Source organism: Caretta caretta, chromosome 1 (genome assembly GCF_965140235.1).
Source record: "Caretta caretta isolate rCarCar2 chromosome 1, rCarCar1.hap1, whole genome shotgun sequence".
Lineage (NCBI taxonomy): Eukaryota > Metazoa > Chordata > Testudines > Cheloniidae > Caretta > Caretta caretta.
Window position 1 is genome coordinate 222,039,864 of NC_134206.1, and position 14,445 is coordinate 222,054,308.

Sequence of the window (14,445 nt, forward strand, 5' to 3'; positions counted from 1 at the left end):
GCTGGATGGTTATAGTCTCACTAAAGCCCACTGCGAGCGCTGCCCCACGGATCCTAGTGGGAACTTTGCGGAGTAAGGAGCTCGGGAATGGTCCCCGCTTTGGTCATATTTGCACTTCTTCTTCCCTGCCATTTCTCCATGCAGAACCCTTCCCCACCGCCACCCCCACCCGCACCCCAGGACCACAGAATCATAGAATCATAGAATATCAGGGTTGGAAGGGACCCCAGAAGGTCATCTAGTCCAAACCTCCGCTCGAAGCAGGACCAATTCCCAGTTAAATCATCCCAGCCAGGGCTTTGTCAAGCCTGACCTTAAAAACCTCTAAGGAAGGAGATTCCACCACCTCCCTAGGTAACGCATTCCAGTGTTTCACCACCCTCTTAGTGAAAAAGTTTTTCCTAATATCCAACCTAAACCTCCCCCACTGCAACTTGAAATCCAGATTCAGATCCCAGTGAAACCTGTGTGAACCCGGAATAGACCCACTGGGTCTGCTTGGGGGTGACTGAGATCCGAGGGGGAGAATTTCCACGGTGAAGTCATCTACCTGCCGTGCCCTTCTCCCCCGCTGCAGCCCCCCCACCCCGGACTCCCACGCAGGTCCCACCCCCGGGAGGCATGTGCCCCGGAGCATCCCCTTGTCCCCCGGGGGCCGCCGCCGCCGCCGCCGCGAGGGGCAGGGCTGGGCGAGGGGCAGGGCGGCTGGCCGGGGCGGGCCGTGCTTGCCAGGCAGGGATGCTGTAGCCTGGTAACCGGGGAGGCTGCTGGCTGTTTGCATTGGGGGGCGCGGGGAAGCAGGGATCCTCTTTGACGTCAAGCCTAATGCTCGCTCGTTCATATCCGGGTCCCCGCGCGGTTCCCCGGGGCTCGGCTGGGCTGCCTTTCGCGGCGCAGCAGGCGGCGGCCGGGGGCAGCCCGGAGCTGGCCGGCTCGGAGGGAGGGGAGCGCAGCATGCCCGCCGCCTCCCCTGCGCCTCCCGCCCGCCGCTGCCCATGGAGATCGCGCTGGTGACTTTGGAGAACGGAGGCGCCACGGCCATCGGGGGAGGAGGCGAGGATGCGGGGGGCGGCCGGGCGCGGCGGCGGGGGGACCGGCTCCACGTCCCCAACTCCGCCGCCGCCCCCGCTTGGCTGAACGGCTGCCGCGGCGCCCCGGAGCAGGAGCAGGAGCAGGAGCAGCCCCGGGCGGGCAGCGCCGGCTGCCGAAGCAGGAGCGCCAGCCCCGGCAGCGCCGGCCGGAGGGTGCCCGCTCCCCGGGGCGCCTCGCCGCCGCCGGCTCCCGCCGAGCCGCCGCGCCCCTACCCGGGCGGGGGCGAGGAGGAGGCGATGGTGCTGCCGGAGGAAGGCGGGCACCGCTTGGGCATGGGCATGGCCGCGGCGGCCGAGGAGGAGGCGGAGGCGGAGGCGAGCCAGCGCGCCCTGCACCACCAGCGGGTGCTGATCAACATCTCCGGGCTGCGCTTCGAGACGCAGCTGGGCACCCTCAACCAGTTCCCGGACACGCTGCTGGGCGACCCGGACAAGCGCATGCGGTACTTCGACCCGCTGCGCAACGAGTACTTCTTCGACCGGAACCGGCCCAGCTTCGACGGGATCCTCTACTTCTACCAGTCCGGGGGCAAGCTGCGCCGGCCGGTCAACGTCTCCATCGACGTCTTCGCCGACGAGATCCGCTTCTACCAGCTGGGCGAGGAGGCCATGGAGCGGTTCCGGGAGGACGAGGGCTTCATCCAGGAGCAGGAGAAGCCCCTGCCTCAGCAGCACTTCCAGCGCCAGGTGTGGCTCATCTTCGAGTACCCGGAGAGCTCCAGCTCCGCCCGGGGCATCGCCATCGTCTCGGTGCTGGTGATCCTCATCTCCATCATCACCTTCTGCCTGGAGACCCTGCCCGAGTTCCGGGACGAGCGGGAGCTGCAGGCCCCCCTGCCCCCGCCCGGGGCAGCCCTGAACGGCACCGCCGGGGAGGCCCCCCCGATGCAGCCCCCCAGCAGCCTGACCGACCCCTTCTTCATCATCGAGACCACCTGCGTGATCTGGTTCACCTTCGAGCTGCTGGTGCGCTTCTTCGCCTGCCCCAGCAAGCCCGAGTTCTCCAGGAACATCATGAACATCATCGACATCGTGGCCATCATCCCCTACTTCATCACCCTGGGCACCGAGCTGGCTCAGGAGCAGCAGGAGCCCGGGGCCCCCAGCACCGCCAGCAACAACAACGGGGGCCAGCAGCAAGCCATGTCCCTGGCCATCCTCAGGGTCATCCGCCTGGTCAGGGTCTTCAGGATCTTCAAGCTCTCCAGACACTCCAAGGGGCTGCAGATCCTGGGGCAGACTTTGAAAGCCAGCATGCGGGAGCTGGGGCTCCTCATCTTCTTCCTTTTCATCGGGGTGATCCTCTTCTCCAGCGCCGTGTACTTTGCCGAGGCGGACGACCCAGACTCCCATTTCTCCAGCATCCCCGACGCTTTCTGGTGGGCCGTGGTGACCATGACCACGGTGGGCTATGGGGACATGAGGCCTGTCACCGTAGGCGGCAAGATCGTCGGCTCCTTGTGTGCCATCGCTGGCGTGCTGACCATAGCCCTGCCCGTACCTGTCATCGTGTCCAACTTCAACTACTTCTACCACCGAGGAACTGACAACGAAGAGCAGCAGTCTGTTCTCAAGGAGGAGCCCAGCAGCGCTCAGGGCAGCTCAGCTGGGGGGGAGCTGAAGAGAAGTCGCAGTAAAAACTCTCTGAACAAATCTGTTGTGCACTTGGAAAACAGTGAGGGGATCAACAACGGCACTGGATCCTTAGAGAAAACCAATATCAAAGCTAAAAGCAACCTAGATCTTAGAAAATCCCTCTATGCACTCTGTCTGGACACCAACAGGGAAACAGACCTGTAAGGAAGGGAATGGATTTGGGTTCTGAGGTACAGCAGGATTTGTTGATGTTGGATATATATATAATTTTTTTTGTATCACTTAGTATTTTAAGTCAGCCTATATTTTATAATTGAACAGACCTCCAGGAGTACATGTTTTTATGTTCTTTTTTCCACCACATAAAGGGCCACCTATTTTTAAAATAGACTAAGAATAAGCTACACTCCATGATGCAGGAGCTGGTAAATTATTACAGTGCAAACTGGTGTTATTTGTAGACACTTACTTTAGCAAACTGTGATTTTAAATGCGTCATTTGTAACTAATTCACTTGCTCAAAGTTTAGTATTAAAAGATTGGGAGGGGCAGTTGTGTATGGAAAATGAATGGATTTTTTTGGTACTGTAGTTTCAAACTGAAATTATTCCACTATATTTTATATATGTGTAATTGTATTTAAGAATGAATGGGGTATTTATTTTCCTGTGAAATATGACTTCATTAAAGCACTAGAAACATTAGCTAAGAAACACTTTCAGATTTCTCCCTTGTGATCAATACAGATCTGGTTATCTAGTATGTGAAGTGAATTTGCTGCTTTTAACCCTTTAGCAGAAAACTTTTGATTTGTTGTTGAGAAAATATTAGGTTTTTGTGAGCCTTAAATGATTAAATATTGTAGATATATTTCTTTATAAGTACTTTTATTAACAACCTTACTGTTTCAGAATTGCTAATAATTCAGCCCTGTGCTTTTTATTCCAGAAAAAAATGGTGACGCTTTTTGTTTGTTTGTTTGTTTTTCTACCACTGGTATAATTTGGAGATTTTTTTATAGGCTATTGTCCGCCGCTCCTAGTTTTTATCCAAGTGCACAACAGATCAAAAACAGTGGGAACGGAAGGAAACAACTTGAAAGCTAATCATGTGTGCGGTATCTGCAAAGCTTTTTCGATTTACACTCCAGATTTCTTTAGCACATGAATCAGGCACATTGCGTACCCATGCCATTTGTATAAATGGCTTGCTGTTTTTCATGATAATATTTCCCAAACGGGTGGCACTTAGAGTCTGACATGGCACAGAGTGCTACTTAAATAACCATCATGTGGCTTATGTCTTGGACTGAGGAGGAAAGAACCATCTTTCATCAAAATGTTTTCTTTTCGTTATTTCAAAGCAAAACCGTCACAAAGCTCTGGATTTTACAGTTTCAATCTTCCTAAATGACAATGACAGACCATCTTCATTTTGATGACATGGCACTGTGCAGCTACCTTAATGAACACTGAAATGAAGTTGATTCGTTACTTCAAATCGAAACGCTACGTTATCATTTCTGTTGCAAAGAGCTTACAATTTTTTTTACAAACTCCTGTTGCACTGCTGAAGGATGTTTCATGCCTTTATCATGGCAAGATTAGCAGGTCATGGAAGAGAAGTCTTGATTGTCAGCGCTCAAGGTTTGTTTTTATCAAATTTTCAATGCACTTAATAGTTACTTAAGACAAGAATCTATTGTATGCAATACAGTATTGTATGCACTGTTAGTGTAAATCAACCTTGCAAAAATTTCCTTTAATGCTCCATAATCCATGCACAATATCTATCCACCCATCCTTTACCATGATTGATGCTAAGGAAAAAAAAGTGATATTTTTCCCTCCTGTTCCAAAAAATATGATTCATGCCAGGTGAGCAGGCAAGCAGAATCTTTTCAAGATGGTGTAAAGAAATATCACATAAGGCCCAACTCAAAGCCAGGGACAATTTGCCTGAGAAAGGTGTGCAGGATTCTCCCTGTTGGCATTAGACCTTTGTCTTTTAGTTTGGATGCAATGCTGTAGTCTGTTTCGAAATCATTCACAACAGAAGTTACAAATAAAGGGCCCGATCCTGATGCATTCCTGTTATAGGCAAACCTTTCTTTTTTTTCCAGTGGGAGTTCTGCCTCCATGAGAAGTGCAGCCTAAAGTGCAGGTTGAGCAAAAATGTTTTTAAAAATAGGTGGCACAGTCTGCCTACTGCAGCTTTTAAGGTCTTGATCCTTTAAGGCCTTATCAGAGTTGCCTTTATGGGCAAATAGTCCCACTGACTTCAGTTAGTCCTTTTTTGAGATACCTGAGTGGGGCTTGCAGGATCAGGCCTTGACTATGTCTCCCTGTCGCCATTACCCCAGTTCTCCCTCCCTCGTGTTCTCCATTGTTTGTTCTCCCACTTTGGTCTTGTATTCAGGTTAGCCTGTAATCTCTTCAGGGAAGGGACCTGAATGTCTCTATAGTGCCTGGCACACCAATGGGGTCCTGATCCTGTTTAGGTTCTCTGGCCACTAATGCAATAAAAATAGTACATACTAAATGCAGTCAATGAAGTAGCACTGGTTTAAAATTGGTTCAGGTGAGAGCAGAATCAGACCCAATGAGTTTGGGGAGGTAGCATAGAACTTAGTCCTGCAAGGTGCAAAGTGTCCTTAAAGTCCAATTAAGTCAATTGGCCAAATTTTGCCTTCAGTTATGCTGGATGGTCCCTGGGGTAATTGAGGGGAGCATTTCTCCGGTATGAGTTGTGGGTGCTCAGCATCCATCAAGATCGGGCCCTAGGAAAGCAAAGGAGTCTGCTTCTGCACAATGCTGTTTACAAGCTCATCAGATCATTCTTCATCCTTCAGTCTGAACGCTCAGATGGACTGTCTGATGCTTTCTCTTGGTGTTTGACTGTCTCACGTGCTGTGTTTTTCCCCAATAAAAGGAAAGAGCTGTCAAATAAAAGGGAAACCAATTATTCTTCAGATATGATTGAAAATATTTGTTTGGCTTGGCTTTTTAAACTGTCAATCACACATTTAGATTTCATGGCTTTTCAAGGACAAGAGATTGCTGGAGGCTTATTAGGCAGAAAGAGATAGAGCCTGCAAGGTGCTGAGGATTGGGATTCAAGAAGTGCTTAGGCCCTGGTTCATCAACACACTTAAGCACGTGCTTAAGTCCCATTGCCTTCAGTAACTATTCAGGTGCTTGAAGCTAAGTATGTGCCTAAATGGGGACTTAGAGCCCTTAGTTCCCATTGACTTCAAGGGGAGGAATTGGGAGCCTTAGTCCTTTTCGGAATGTGCTTCATGGGTTGCAAGACTGGGCCTTAAGTGCTGTGTGGTACACCAGGATCAGAACTCAGCTTTCCACGTTTCCTATCATATTCCACTATTCTTATTATAAATGAGTACCTGCAGCCCTTACTCCTGAGAGTAATCCTTCCTCACTCAAACAGTCTCATTAAAGTCAGCAGCACTAACCACTCTAGCAGGAACTATTTGCATGAATAAGAGTTGCAAGTTTGTGTCCTGACTGAGAATATCTATAAATAAATTTCCAGTAGAGAGGGCCTGGTTCTGCTCCCATTGACTTCACTGGCAAAGCTCTCATTGATTTCAATGGGAGCAGGCTCTGGCATTGATCACTCCTATATGCAGTGCTGAAGAGGTAAAACAATGAGGAGGAACAAATTGTTACCCAATTTACTGCTGCAAAAGAAAATCGGGGAAGAGGGGGAGGGAAGGAGGAGAAAACCAAAATTAGAAAGTTCACACATTATGAGTGAAATTTGGAGAGAGTTAATGCTGCTTTCACCCATTCTCCACCATTTCAGGAAGAAAATCTGCCGCAGACCATTATTGATTTTATGTTAGCTGACCTGGAAATTAACAACAAACTTAAAAACCTCTTTAATCCAATCCAAGGCACAAAATGTAAGAGTTTAGTAAAAAAGAAATCAATCAAAGTTTGAAAATAATAGTGGTTATTGGTCAGGACTTCTGGGCAATGTACTGCATCATGTGAGGTCTCAAGATCAACCTTCTTCAGTCACTGAAACATATGTAATGGTTATTAATGACTTGTCATTTGGGGCAGGATGATACAAGGTATTGAAAAGCACTAGCCTTTCATTTCTGGGATGCTGGCTTGAATCATACCTTGGGTCACCAGCGACACAAGTTTTGGTTGCTCAGCCTGATCACTAGTGGACATTTTTGCACATCAGAGCCTGTCATTCTACAAATGATAATACCATAACTAACAGTTCTAGAACCCCCTTTATCCCCAAAGTGCTTTCTGAACAATGGATACTGTATTCCTTTCCCACAGAGAAAAGTATAAACAGAAACACCAACTGAAAATGTCTGCGGAGAAAGGGAGCTGTATTTTCAATACAGCTTCGCTTGTGCACTGGGCCAGTAGTGCTCCACAAGTGCCACCGGGCAGGGCCTGACCTGATATATAAAATAGGGATCCCGAGACCAACCCTCCCAAAGGCTGAGCAGTTCACTCTCCATGTTCCTTTATGCTTTTCTGCACTCACACCCAGCAGTGGCAGCCTGGCTGGCTGGGGGGCAGTGCAGCCATTGGCTCTGAGCCAGCATCTGTGCTCGGTGACCTAGCTAGCCATCATTGGATGGATGGATTACCCTAAAGGCGATTTACCAAAAAATGTCAAATTATCACAATAACGTAAAAAATCTTGTAACTCCTCTGCTGAATCATCTGTCACCTCAGGTTCAGTATCACCAAGAGATTAGGTTCCCAAAGAAAGCAAGAAGGGTTGTAGCATTTGATGACATTCATGAGGTCGAAGTGAAAGACAAATCACAGCTCTGTGTTTTGGCTACAGTGTGGCATGAAGAATGTCACTCGCTACCTTGCAGAAAGCAGCTGAATAGCAGGGGCCAAATTCCATGCTGTTTTACACCCTATGCCCAGGTGCATTGATATACATTTGGCTCCACTGACATTTGCATCACATGCTTCTGTCCCTTCCCATATTTTGAGCACCTCAAACTTTAAAGCCCCACTTACTGACAGCTGCTCATCTCAAAAAGTGAGACCTTGAGCATCCTGACTGTGCCTCCCCTCACCACCCTCTCCCTTACCATCCTGAGAGCGCCCCACTTACAGACCTAATGTGTGCCAACCTGAGAGCCCTCATCTTTACCATGCAGCTTTACCTCACTTCTCTCTCAAATCACGCCCACCTGCAACCCAGATAGTGGGAGGCAGGGAAGCCCACTACAATATTATATATTCCATATAGGTGATATGATGATTTAACTGGGATTTGGTCCTGCTTCGAGCAGGGGGTTGGACTAGATGACCTTCTGGGGTCCCTTCCAACCCTTATATTCTATGATTCTATGATATGTACAGTGTAATCTTGCTGCTCCAGCCTTCAATAACCAGTACAACGGCAAATCCTCATAATCAGGTTTGTAGTTTGCTTGCACTCGGCTACAACAGGGTTGATGGGGGCATTAGAAATACGATGGCTAGGTAGACAGTAGTGCAGACAATTGAAGGTCTGCAGCTATGCTAGGAGCAGGGTCAGCAGCGGTGACATTCCAGGCTGTGTGTACAGTAGAATTTCATTCCCTGCACTGGTGTCATTCCAGCACTTGGTTATCTTCAGACCTCACAAATCCACGCCAAGGTTCTCTTTGCCCTCCCTAAAGTTAGTAGGGATTAGTGAGATTCTACTCTACTTAATTCTTTTGGGCAAGCTCAAGGCACTTTTAAATCTTTCCCTCCTCCCTCTCTCCCCTGCTGAATCTGCATATCCCTTCACATAGCTGGAAATGCATGTGATTTTTGTGGACAGCTGAAAAGAGATTTGCATGATAGAAAGAGCGTAGCCTTGTAATTTCTCTCTCTTGTTAAATGTTTTGGAAATCTGAGGGGGAGTAATTGAGGGAAGTTTTTAATGTGAACGAACTTTATGATTTTTTTTTTTTTTTGCTTTAGGAAACACTATAATTTTCAAGGCATAAAAGGGTTATTTAAAGATGAGAAAAGTTAATGTGAAAAATAGTTTGTTGTTATACAGTGAAATTGCTGAACGTTTCAATTAGATAAAGTAACCATTAGTGCAGTGGTAAGTTTCAGACTGCTTGCCAAATGATTAATTAGGAAGACATGATCAGTCTGAAAAGAGACCTTTAATGATAATAATAATCATAATAATAATAAACAACAAACACCCAGCTTTTGTATAGCACTTTTCATCTGTAGATCTCAAAGCCTTTTGTGAAGGAGGCCAATATCATGATCCCCATTTTACAGATGGGGAAACTGAGGCACACAGAGGCAACACAACTTTGTCTAAGATAGCATGGTCTGGAGGAATGAGCTCATGGGTGGTTCTGAATTCTAACTCAGCCACTGACTCATTGTGTGACCCTGGGCAAGGCACTTTGAATGTCTTGCTCAGTTTCCCCATCTTTAAGTGAGATTGACCCATGTACCTCTCTGGAGTGTTGTGAAGTGGAACTAGTTAACAGATCTCCATTGCTTGGAATAGGTAAAGCACCATGTAAGCACTAAATACTATTATTATTAAATACACAGATATTAAATATTATTAGTAGCTGTGGGGTTTTTTAGCGTATTCTGCTGATTTTATATATATATTTAATGCAGAATGAACTTGACTGAATATTAGTATGGTCGGAAGTGTCTCAGATTTTGGTTTTACCTAAATTTTGGCCATCTTGCTTTGCCATTGAATTCATACCTTGTTAAGCAGGTACTGTACTGAGGGGAATGGACAGAAATAGTATCTAAGAGATATGTGATAAAAGCAAGAGTGTAGGATCAAAAGTGGCTGGGTCAGAAGTGTGGGGAGAAATCGTAATGCAAGGCCTGGAAGCTCCATGGATTTCAATGTGGTGTTTACACTGACTAATGCCAGTGGGGACCTGTGTGGGTTCTATTCCTATTGAGGGATCTGGAAGTTTTGTCAAGGAGGAGACCTGAAGTCTCCTACCCATCCTGTGTCTCCCAACAAAGCAAACCTGTGCACATTCAGCTTTAGATGACAGAGGGGTGTAGATGCACCTGCTGTGGACCGGCAGTGGAGCAGAGTTCAGTGTCCATGGGAAGAAGCTGGATCCACTAGGAATAGTGGACTATGGGTCCCATATTATATTGACTCTGTCAACATGACCCTATTTTATATGTCGTCAGTTTCCATAGATTGGAAAGGGTTGTTGCTGTAGAGTCCAGTTTGGTTCTGGATGTCCCCCATCCACCCAGCGATGCCATTCAACAGAGGCCCAAACTGGTTGAATTCCAGGGAAGGGCTTCTGTGACTTTAACAAAGAGGGGAGGATGCTGCTGCTTTAGCTTATGTTCTACACTAACCTTCTTGTATCCCACCCACACAGCAACACTGTAGACTGGCTATTGGCATTTTAACCACCTGGTAGTTAAGCTGCCAATGGCCATTGTATACTAGCTGGAGCTTCGCTGGACTTAGAAATGATGGGAAATCTTGCAAGTGTCAGAAGAATTCTCTTGGAACCCTAGGGACATTCTCTTTGTCAGTAATTGCTATACTGTGGTCTATAGGAAATAAACCATTACTAGAACGCTCTTGTAACTCTGGGGGAAAGCGTAAAGTCCACTAGAACACCCCTCCTAACACAGGGAAGCTGACTCAGATCCAAACACAGCAGGAGGGGTTTGCCTTCACCCCTTCACAATTCAGGATGTTCGTTCAGGTCCATTGTTATTGGAAGTAACCTCAAATAGTCTATTATCATGTCTTAGTATTTTGAAGCACTTGGAGGAATGATATGTTTGAAACACATGCTTGCCTCAGAAAACAGGCTCAGATTTGTGAGAGGACAGAACTGCAGTTCATGGACCAGTCTCATCCCCGGTGGAAATGGACATAACTCCCATTGGAGTTAGTAGCAGATGTGCCCATTATGGAGTGAATTTATGCCTTTTTACTGATTCCTCTGCAGTGAGAAGCTGCTAAATATAGAATTAAAAATGGCAATGGACAATGAAGTGTAAATTTCAACTAGCTTAGGGGACAAATTCTGCTCTCAGGTCCACCAGTGTAAATCTGGAGTAACTCCACTGAAGTGAACCTTTGACCCTCCCCTGGGTCCTGCTCAGGTAGACCTGGGAATGGTCTGTTTTCACTTCATCCTTAATATACCTATTCAGCTGGGCTCTCACTTATATGGCTAGTAGGATGAGTGGACGTGTTGGTGCAGGGAGAGGGAGAGTGTGTGGGGACCCAGCCATGCTTATTCCATATGCTTGACATGCAAAATGGCTAGATTGCACATGCTTTGTATTTCCATATTTAGTTCACACCCTGAATAGGAGTTATAAGGAGACTAGTCCCAAAGTGATTATACCTGGTGGGGACCAAAATCAGGTGATGAAATCATCTAGGGTTGATGATTGGGGCGAAATTGACATGCCACGGCGTTGCACTCCCCTTTCTGGGGAGGACTCCTACAGCCAGATGCATGGCTGCTTAGCTGCCTGTTTTTAATTCCAGGATTGGGGAGTAGGCTTGGGTTTTAGTGCCTTATGTAGGATTTCCCCCCTATATTCGGTAATACAACCCTAACGTGCAGGCACCAGGTCTTAATAAAGGTCTCACGTAAAATCCATTCTTCATACATTAAAACTAAAGAGTTCTCGTTGCTAGTTTTCAAACTGTATTACCATGACTGTGCCATGGCAGGGTCCGAAAAATGGTTTCTCGGTATCATTGGAACAGGGTTGTAGACATGGGCCAATGTGACATACTTGAAATTTGTTTTCCTTTTTAAAAGTACTTTGGGATTTCCCCCCCCCCCCCAATCTAATGTACATCTGATGTCGGGCTTCCCATACGAGAATGCTAACAGTGAGGTTGACATTTTTAGAAATATGTGCGAATGGAAAATATCCCGGGAGAGCTGCCAATAGCAGATTCTGTGAAGTTTTAGTCTCCCATGAATAGGAAACATGATGCAGGTACATTTCCTGAAAAGGAGCCTAATTCATGAAGTTGGTTCTTTAGGTGTGTGTAGTTCTTGCCTTCTGTATTTAGGGAAAGAGTAGAAATGAATTCTGGCACATCTGATATAGTGAGGACACATTCAGTTCCCTTTTCTTACCAAAGGATAAGCAGCCAATCTTACATTTACTTCCCAGAAGAAGGAAAAATATCTGTGCTGCAAACGACAATGGTGAAAAGAGGATTTTCCAAGGTTTAAACCTGATGGCAGTGAAAAAATTGGTTAATACTGTTCTTGGGTCTAATTCACCACTGCATTACTCCAGTTTTATGCTGGTGTAATTGGAGTAAACCAGCATAAAACAGGGCTAGCACAGAGGTGAATCAGGCCCGGGGCCTTTTATTGTACACGGAAACACTAGAATTATAAGAACGAATGGGGCTGATTAATAGTACTGGGCATGGCAACCAGGTTTATAGGCTTCCCAGGGTGCTTGTTTTAATTACCTTATTAAATCAACTATGGAGTTAGCATACAGAAGTATTTTACACTGAGCAGGCCAACTTCTGCTGTCAGTTACAGAGGTGCAACCTGATTAAAGTTAATGGGGTTGCACGTGGGGTAAGTCAGCACAGAACTCAGTTCATGTGATTTGTACGGGTGCATCCTGAGAACAGATTTTGGCCCACTGTATGCTAATGCCCTCGTGCTGTCATTGCGATAGGTAGTATTGCTGAATAACAGGGGAAAAACATCACATTGGCTTTAGCTCGTGCTGATTTTTCTTTTTCGTCTCTCTTTTGCTATGTAACAAACAGTGATTAGAGGGAAATTACAAAATACCAGTGGGAAGTAGGGGTCTGTTATAACACTGGAAAATAATAACCTTGCATTAAGATAGTTCCTCCCATCCAGTGATTCCGGAGCCTTTTACAAACATTCCGCCTGCTCCACAGCCCACTGAAATCAACAGAGAGACTCCCATTGATTTCAGTGGGCTGTGGATCAGGCCTATTAAACCTCACAACACCCTTAGGAGGGAGCTAAATTATATTATTAGCCCCTTTTTACACATTAGGAAAATGAAACACAGAAAGATCAATAGTCGGATTTTGTCCAGCTGCACAGCTGGGTGGGTGGCTGCGTTACAAAGAAACTAGCTCTACCCCCATTTGCTTTTTGCACCCCCAGACAGCAGTAGGGACACAGTTGCAGCCCCTTTGCTTCCTGGACCTCCGGGATTGCTTATTTATTTTAATTGCAGGGGCACAAGACCCCCTAAATGGGGTTGGGTGATGCCTCCCCACGCCATGCATCAAGCAGCTATGTATGCTGCACCTCGAGAATTGGCATAGGAGTTGGCGTGCTCCTCCATGGAGGAAAAACTTTTCCTAGGACTTTCCTTCAGGTAGTGGAGCTCCACATTGTCCCCAATACAGGGCTTTGCTTACAGGGCACAACTGAGCCCTAAGCACCCTGCCCAAGGGCACACAACCTAAGGGCCAGGAGTAAGACACACAGTTCCTGAGCCTGAGTCTTATGCCTTAACTCCAAGGATTTAGGACCAGATTCTTGAAGGTATTTAAAGCCTACGGGTGCAGACAGAGGTGCCTCGTAGGACACTTTTGAAAATCCCACTAGGTGCTTATCTGCATCTTTAGGCATCTAAATACCTTTAAAAAATTTAAAAGTCTGGCCTGCAGTCACTCTGGTCATTTGGTATGTTACACTGCTTCATTGTGCTGCTCTTTTTTTTTTTGGTGCAGTAGCTGTATGGAAAGGGTTAAGAGCTCCCTCATTAGGGGTCTCTTCCAACACCCCTTGGAGTCACTAGAAACACTCCCATTGAATCAGGCACGAGGGCCTAGATTCGCAACGGAACTTAGGCATTGGTTTGCTCCGTGTCCCAAGAGCCAGTGCACTAGGTGGGGAGCCGCCTAAACTAGCCAGTGGGTGGTGTCAGTGAGAAGGGTGTGTGCTAAGCCCCACCCCTCTCAGAGAGACAGGTGCCTACGTCCCGGCTGCAGGGCGGCGACAATCTCAGCTAGCTATTTACAACCAGGAACCACTGTCCTGGAGTTAGGCGGTTCAGGTGCCTCAGGAGTTTCTCAGAAGAGTTGCTTACGCAGGCAGTAACTACAGGCAGAGGAGGAGGCAGCCACACCACCCGTCTTTTCTCCTCCCTATTGCTGGAGGAGAGGGTGGGAGAATGGATTTGAACAGGGCTCATCCACCCCTCTAACGACTGAGCTATGGGGTAATCTGAGGTGGGGGCTCCCTCAATCTCTTCTGTTCTTCTTTCGTATGGCAAGAGAGGTGATGATTAATGTTCAAATAACCAAGCCCAGATTAGTGAGCCAGTAGGTAGCTTTTGAAGCTGTTCCACTGTGGATAGATCATTATGGAGAGATTGGAGCAGGGACGAGGCACCCAGGATCTCCCACATGGGTGCCCTAACACTGGACCACAGAGTCATGCTCCCTCCTGCTCTCTCACACTCCCAATGACTGTTCCACTGTGGATAAATGCTTAAAGAGTCATTGGGCCAGAGAGAATGACTCTGTAGCCCAGTGATTAGGGCACCCACCTGAGAGGGCACAGACATGACCACCACCTCCTCCTCTGGTAGGATTTTGAACGGGACCCTATCTGGTAGATGGCCTCTGAGCATGCCTACCAGATCGGGCCCTGCACAGGACTAAGGTAGCCAAACACCTGTCTTCCCTGATTTGTGAATTGCTCTGGAGCTTAGGTGGAAGATAGTTCCCCAGGTGCCTAGAGTGA

The 14,445-nt window shown here is 47.3% G+C and overlaps 1 protein-coding gene across 4 annotated transcripts in view; it reads left to right on the plus strand.

The window, feature by feature from the left end:
- Positions 1-717: 717 nt before the first annotated feature.
- LOC125623865 (potassium voltage-gated channel subfamily A member 5) overlaps positions 718-14,445 on the plus strand; it is a 30,670-nt gene continuing 16,942 nt past the window's right edge. For 3 of the 4 annotated variants that reach the window (XM_048823847.2, XM_048823856.2, XM_075120937.1), the window contains exon 1: positions 719-4,333. In XM_048823847.2, coding sequence (XP_048679804.1) covers positions 996-2,891 — 1,896 coding nt within the window. In that variant the 5' untranslated portion in view covers positions 719-995 and the 3' untranslated portion in view covers positions 2,892-4,333. Of the gene's footprint in view, positions 4,334-14,445 lie in introns of all 4 variants that reach the window. The other variant, XM_048823866.2, reaches the window with a different exon arrangement.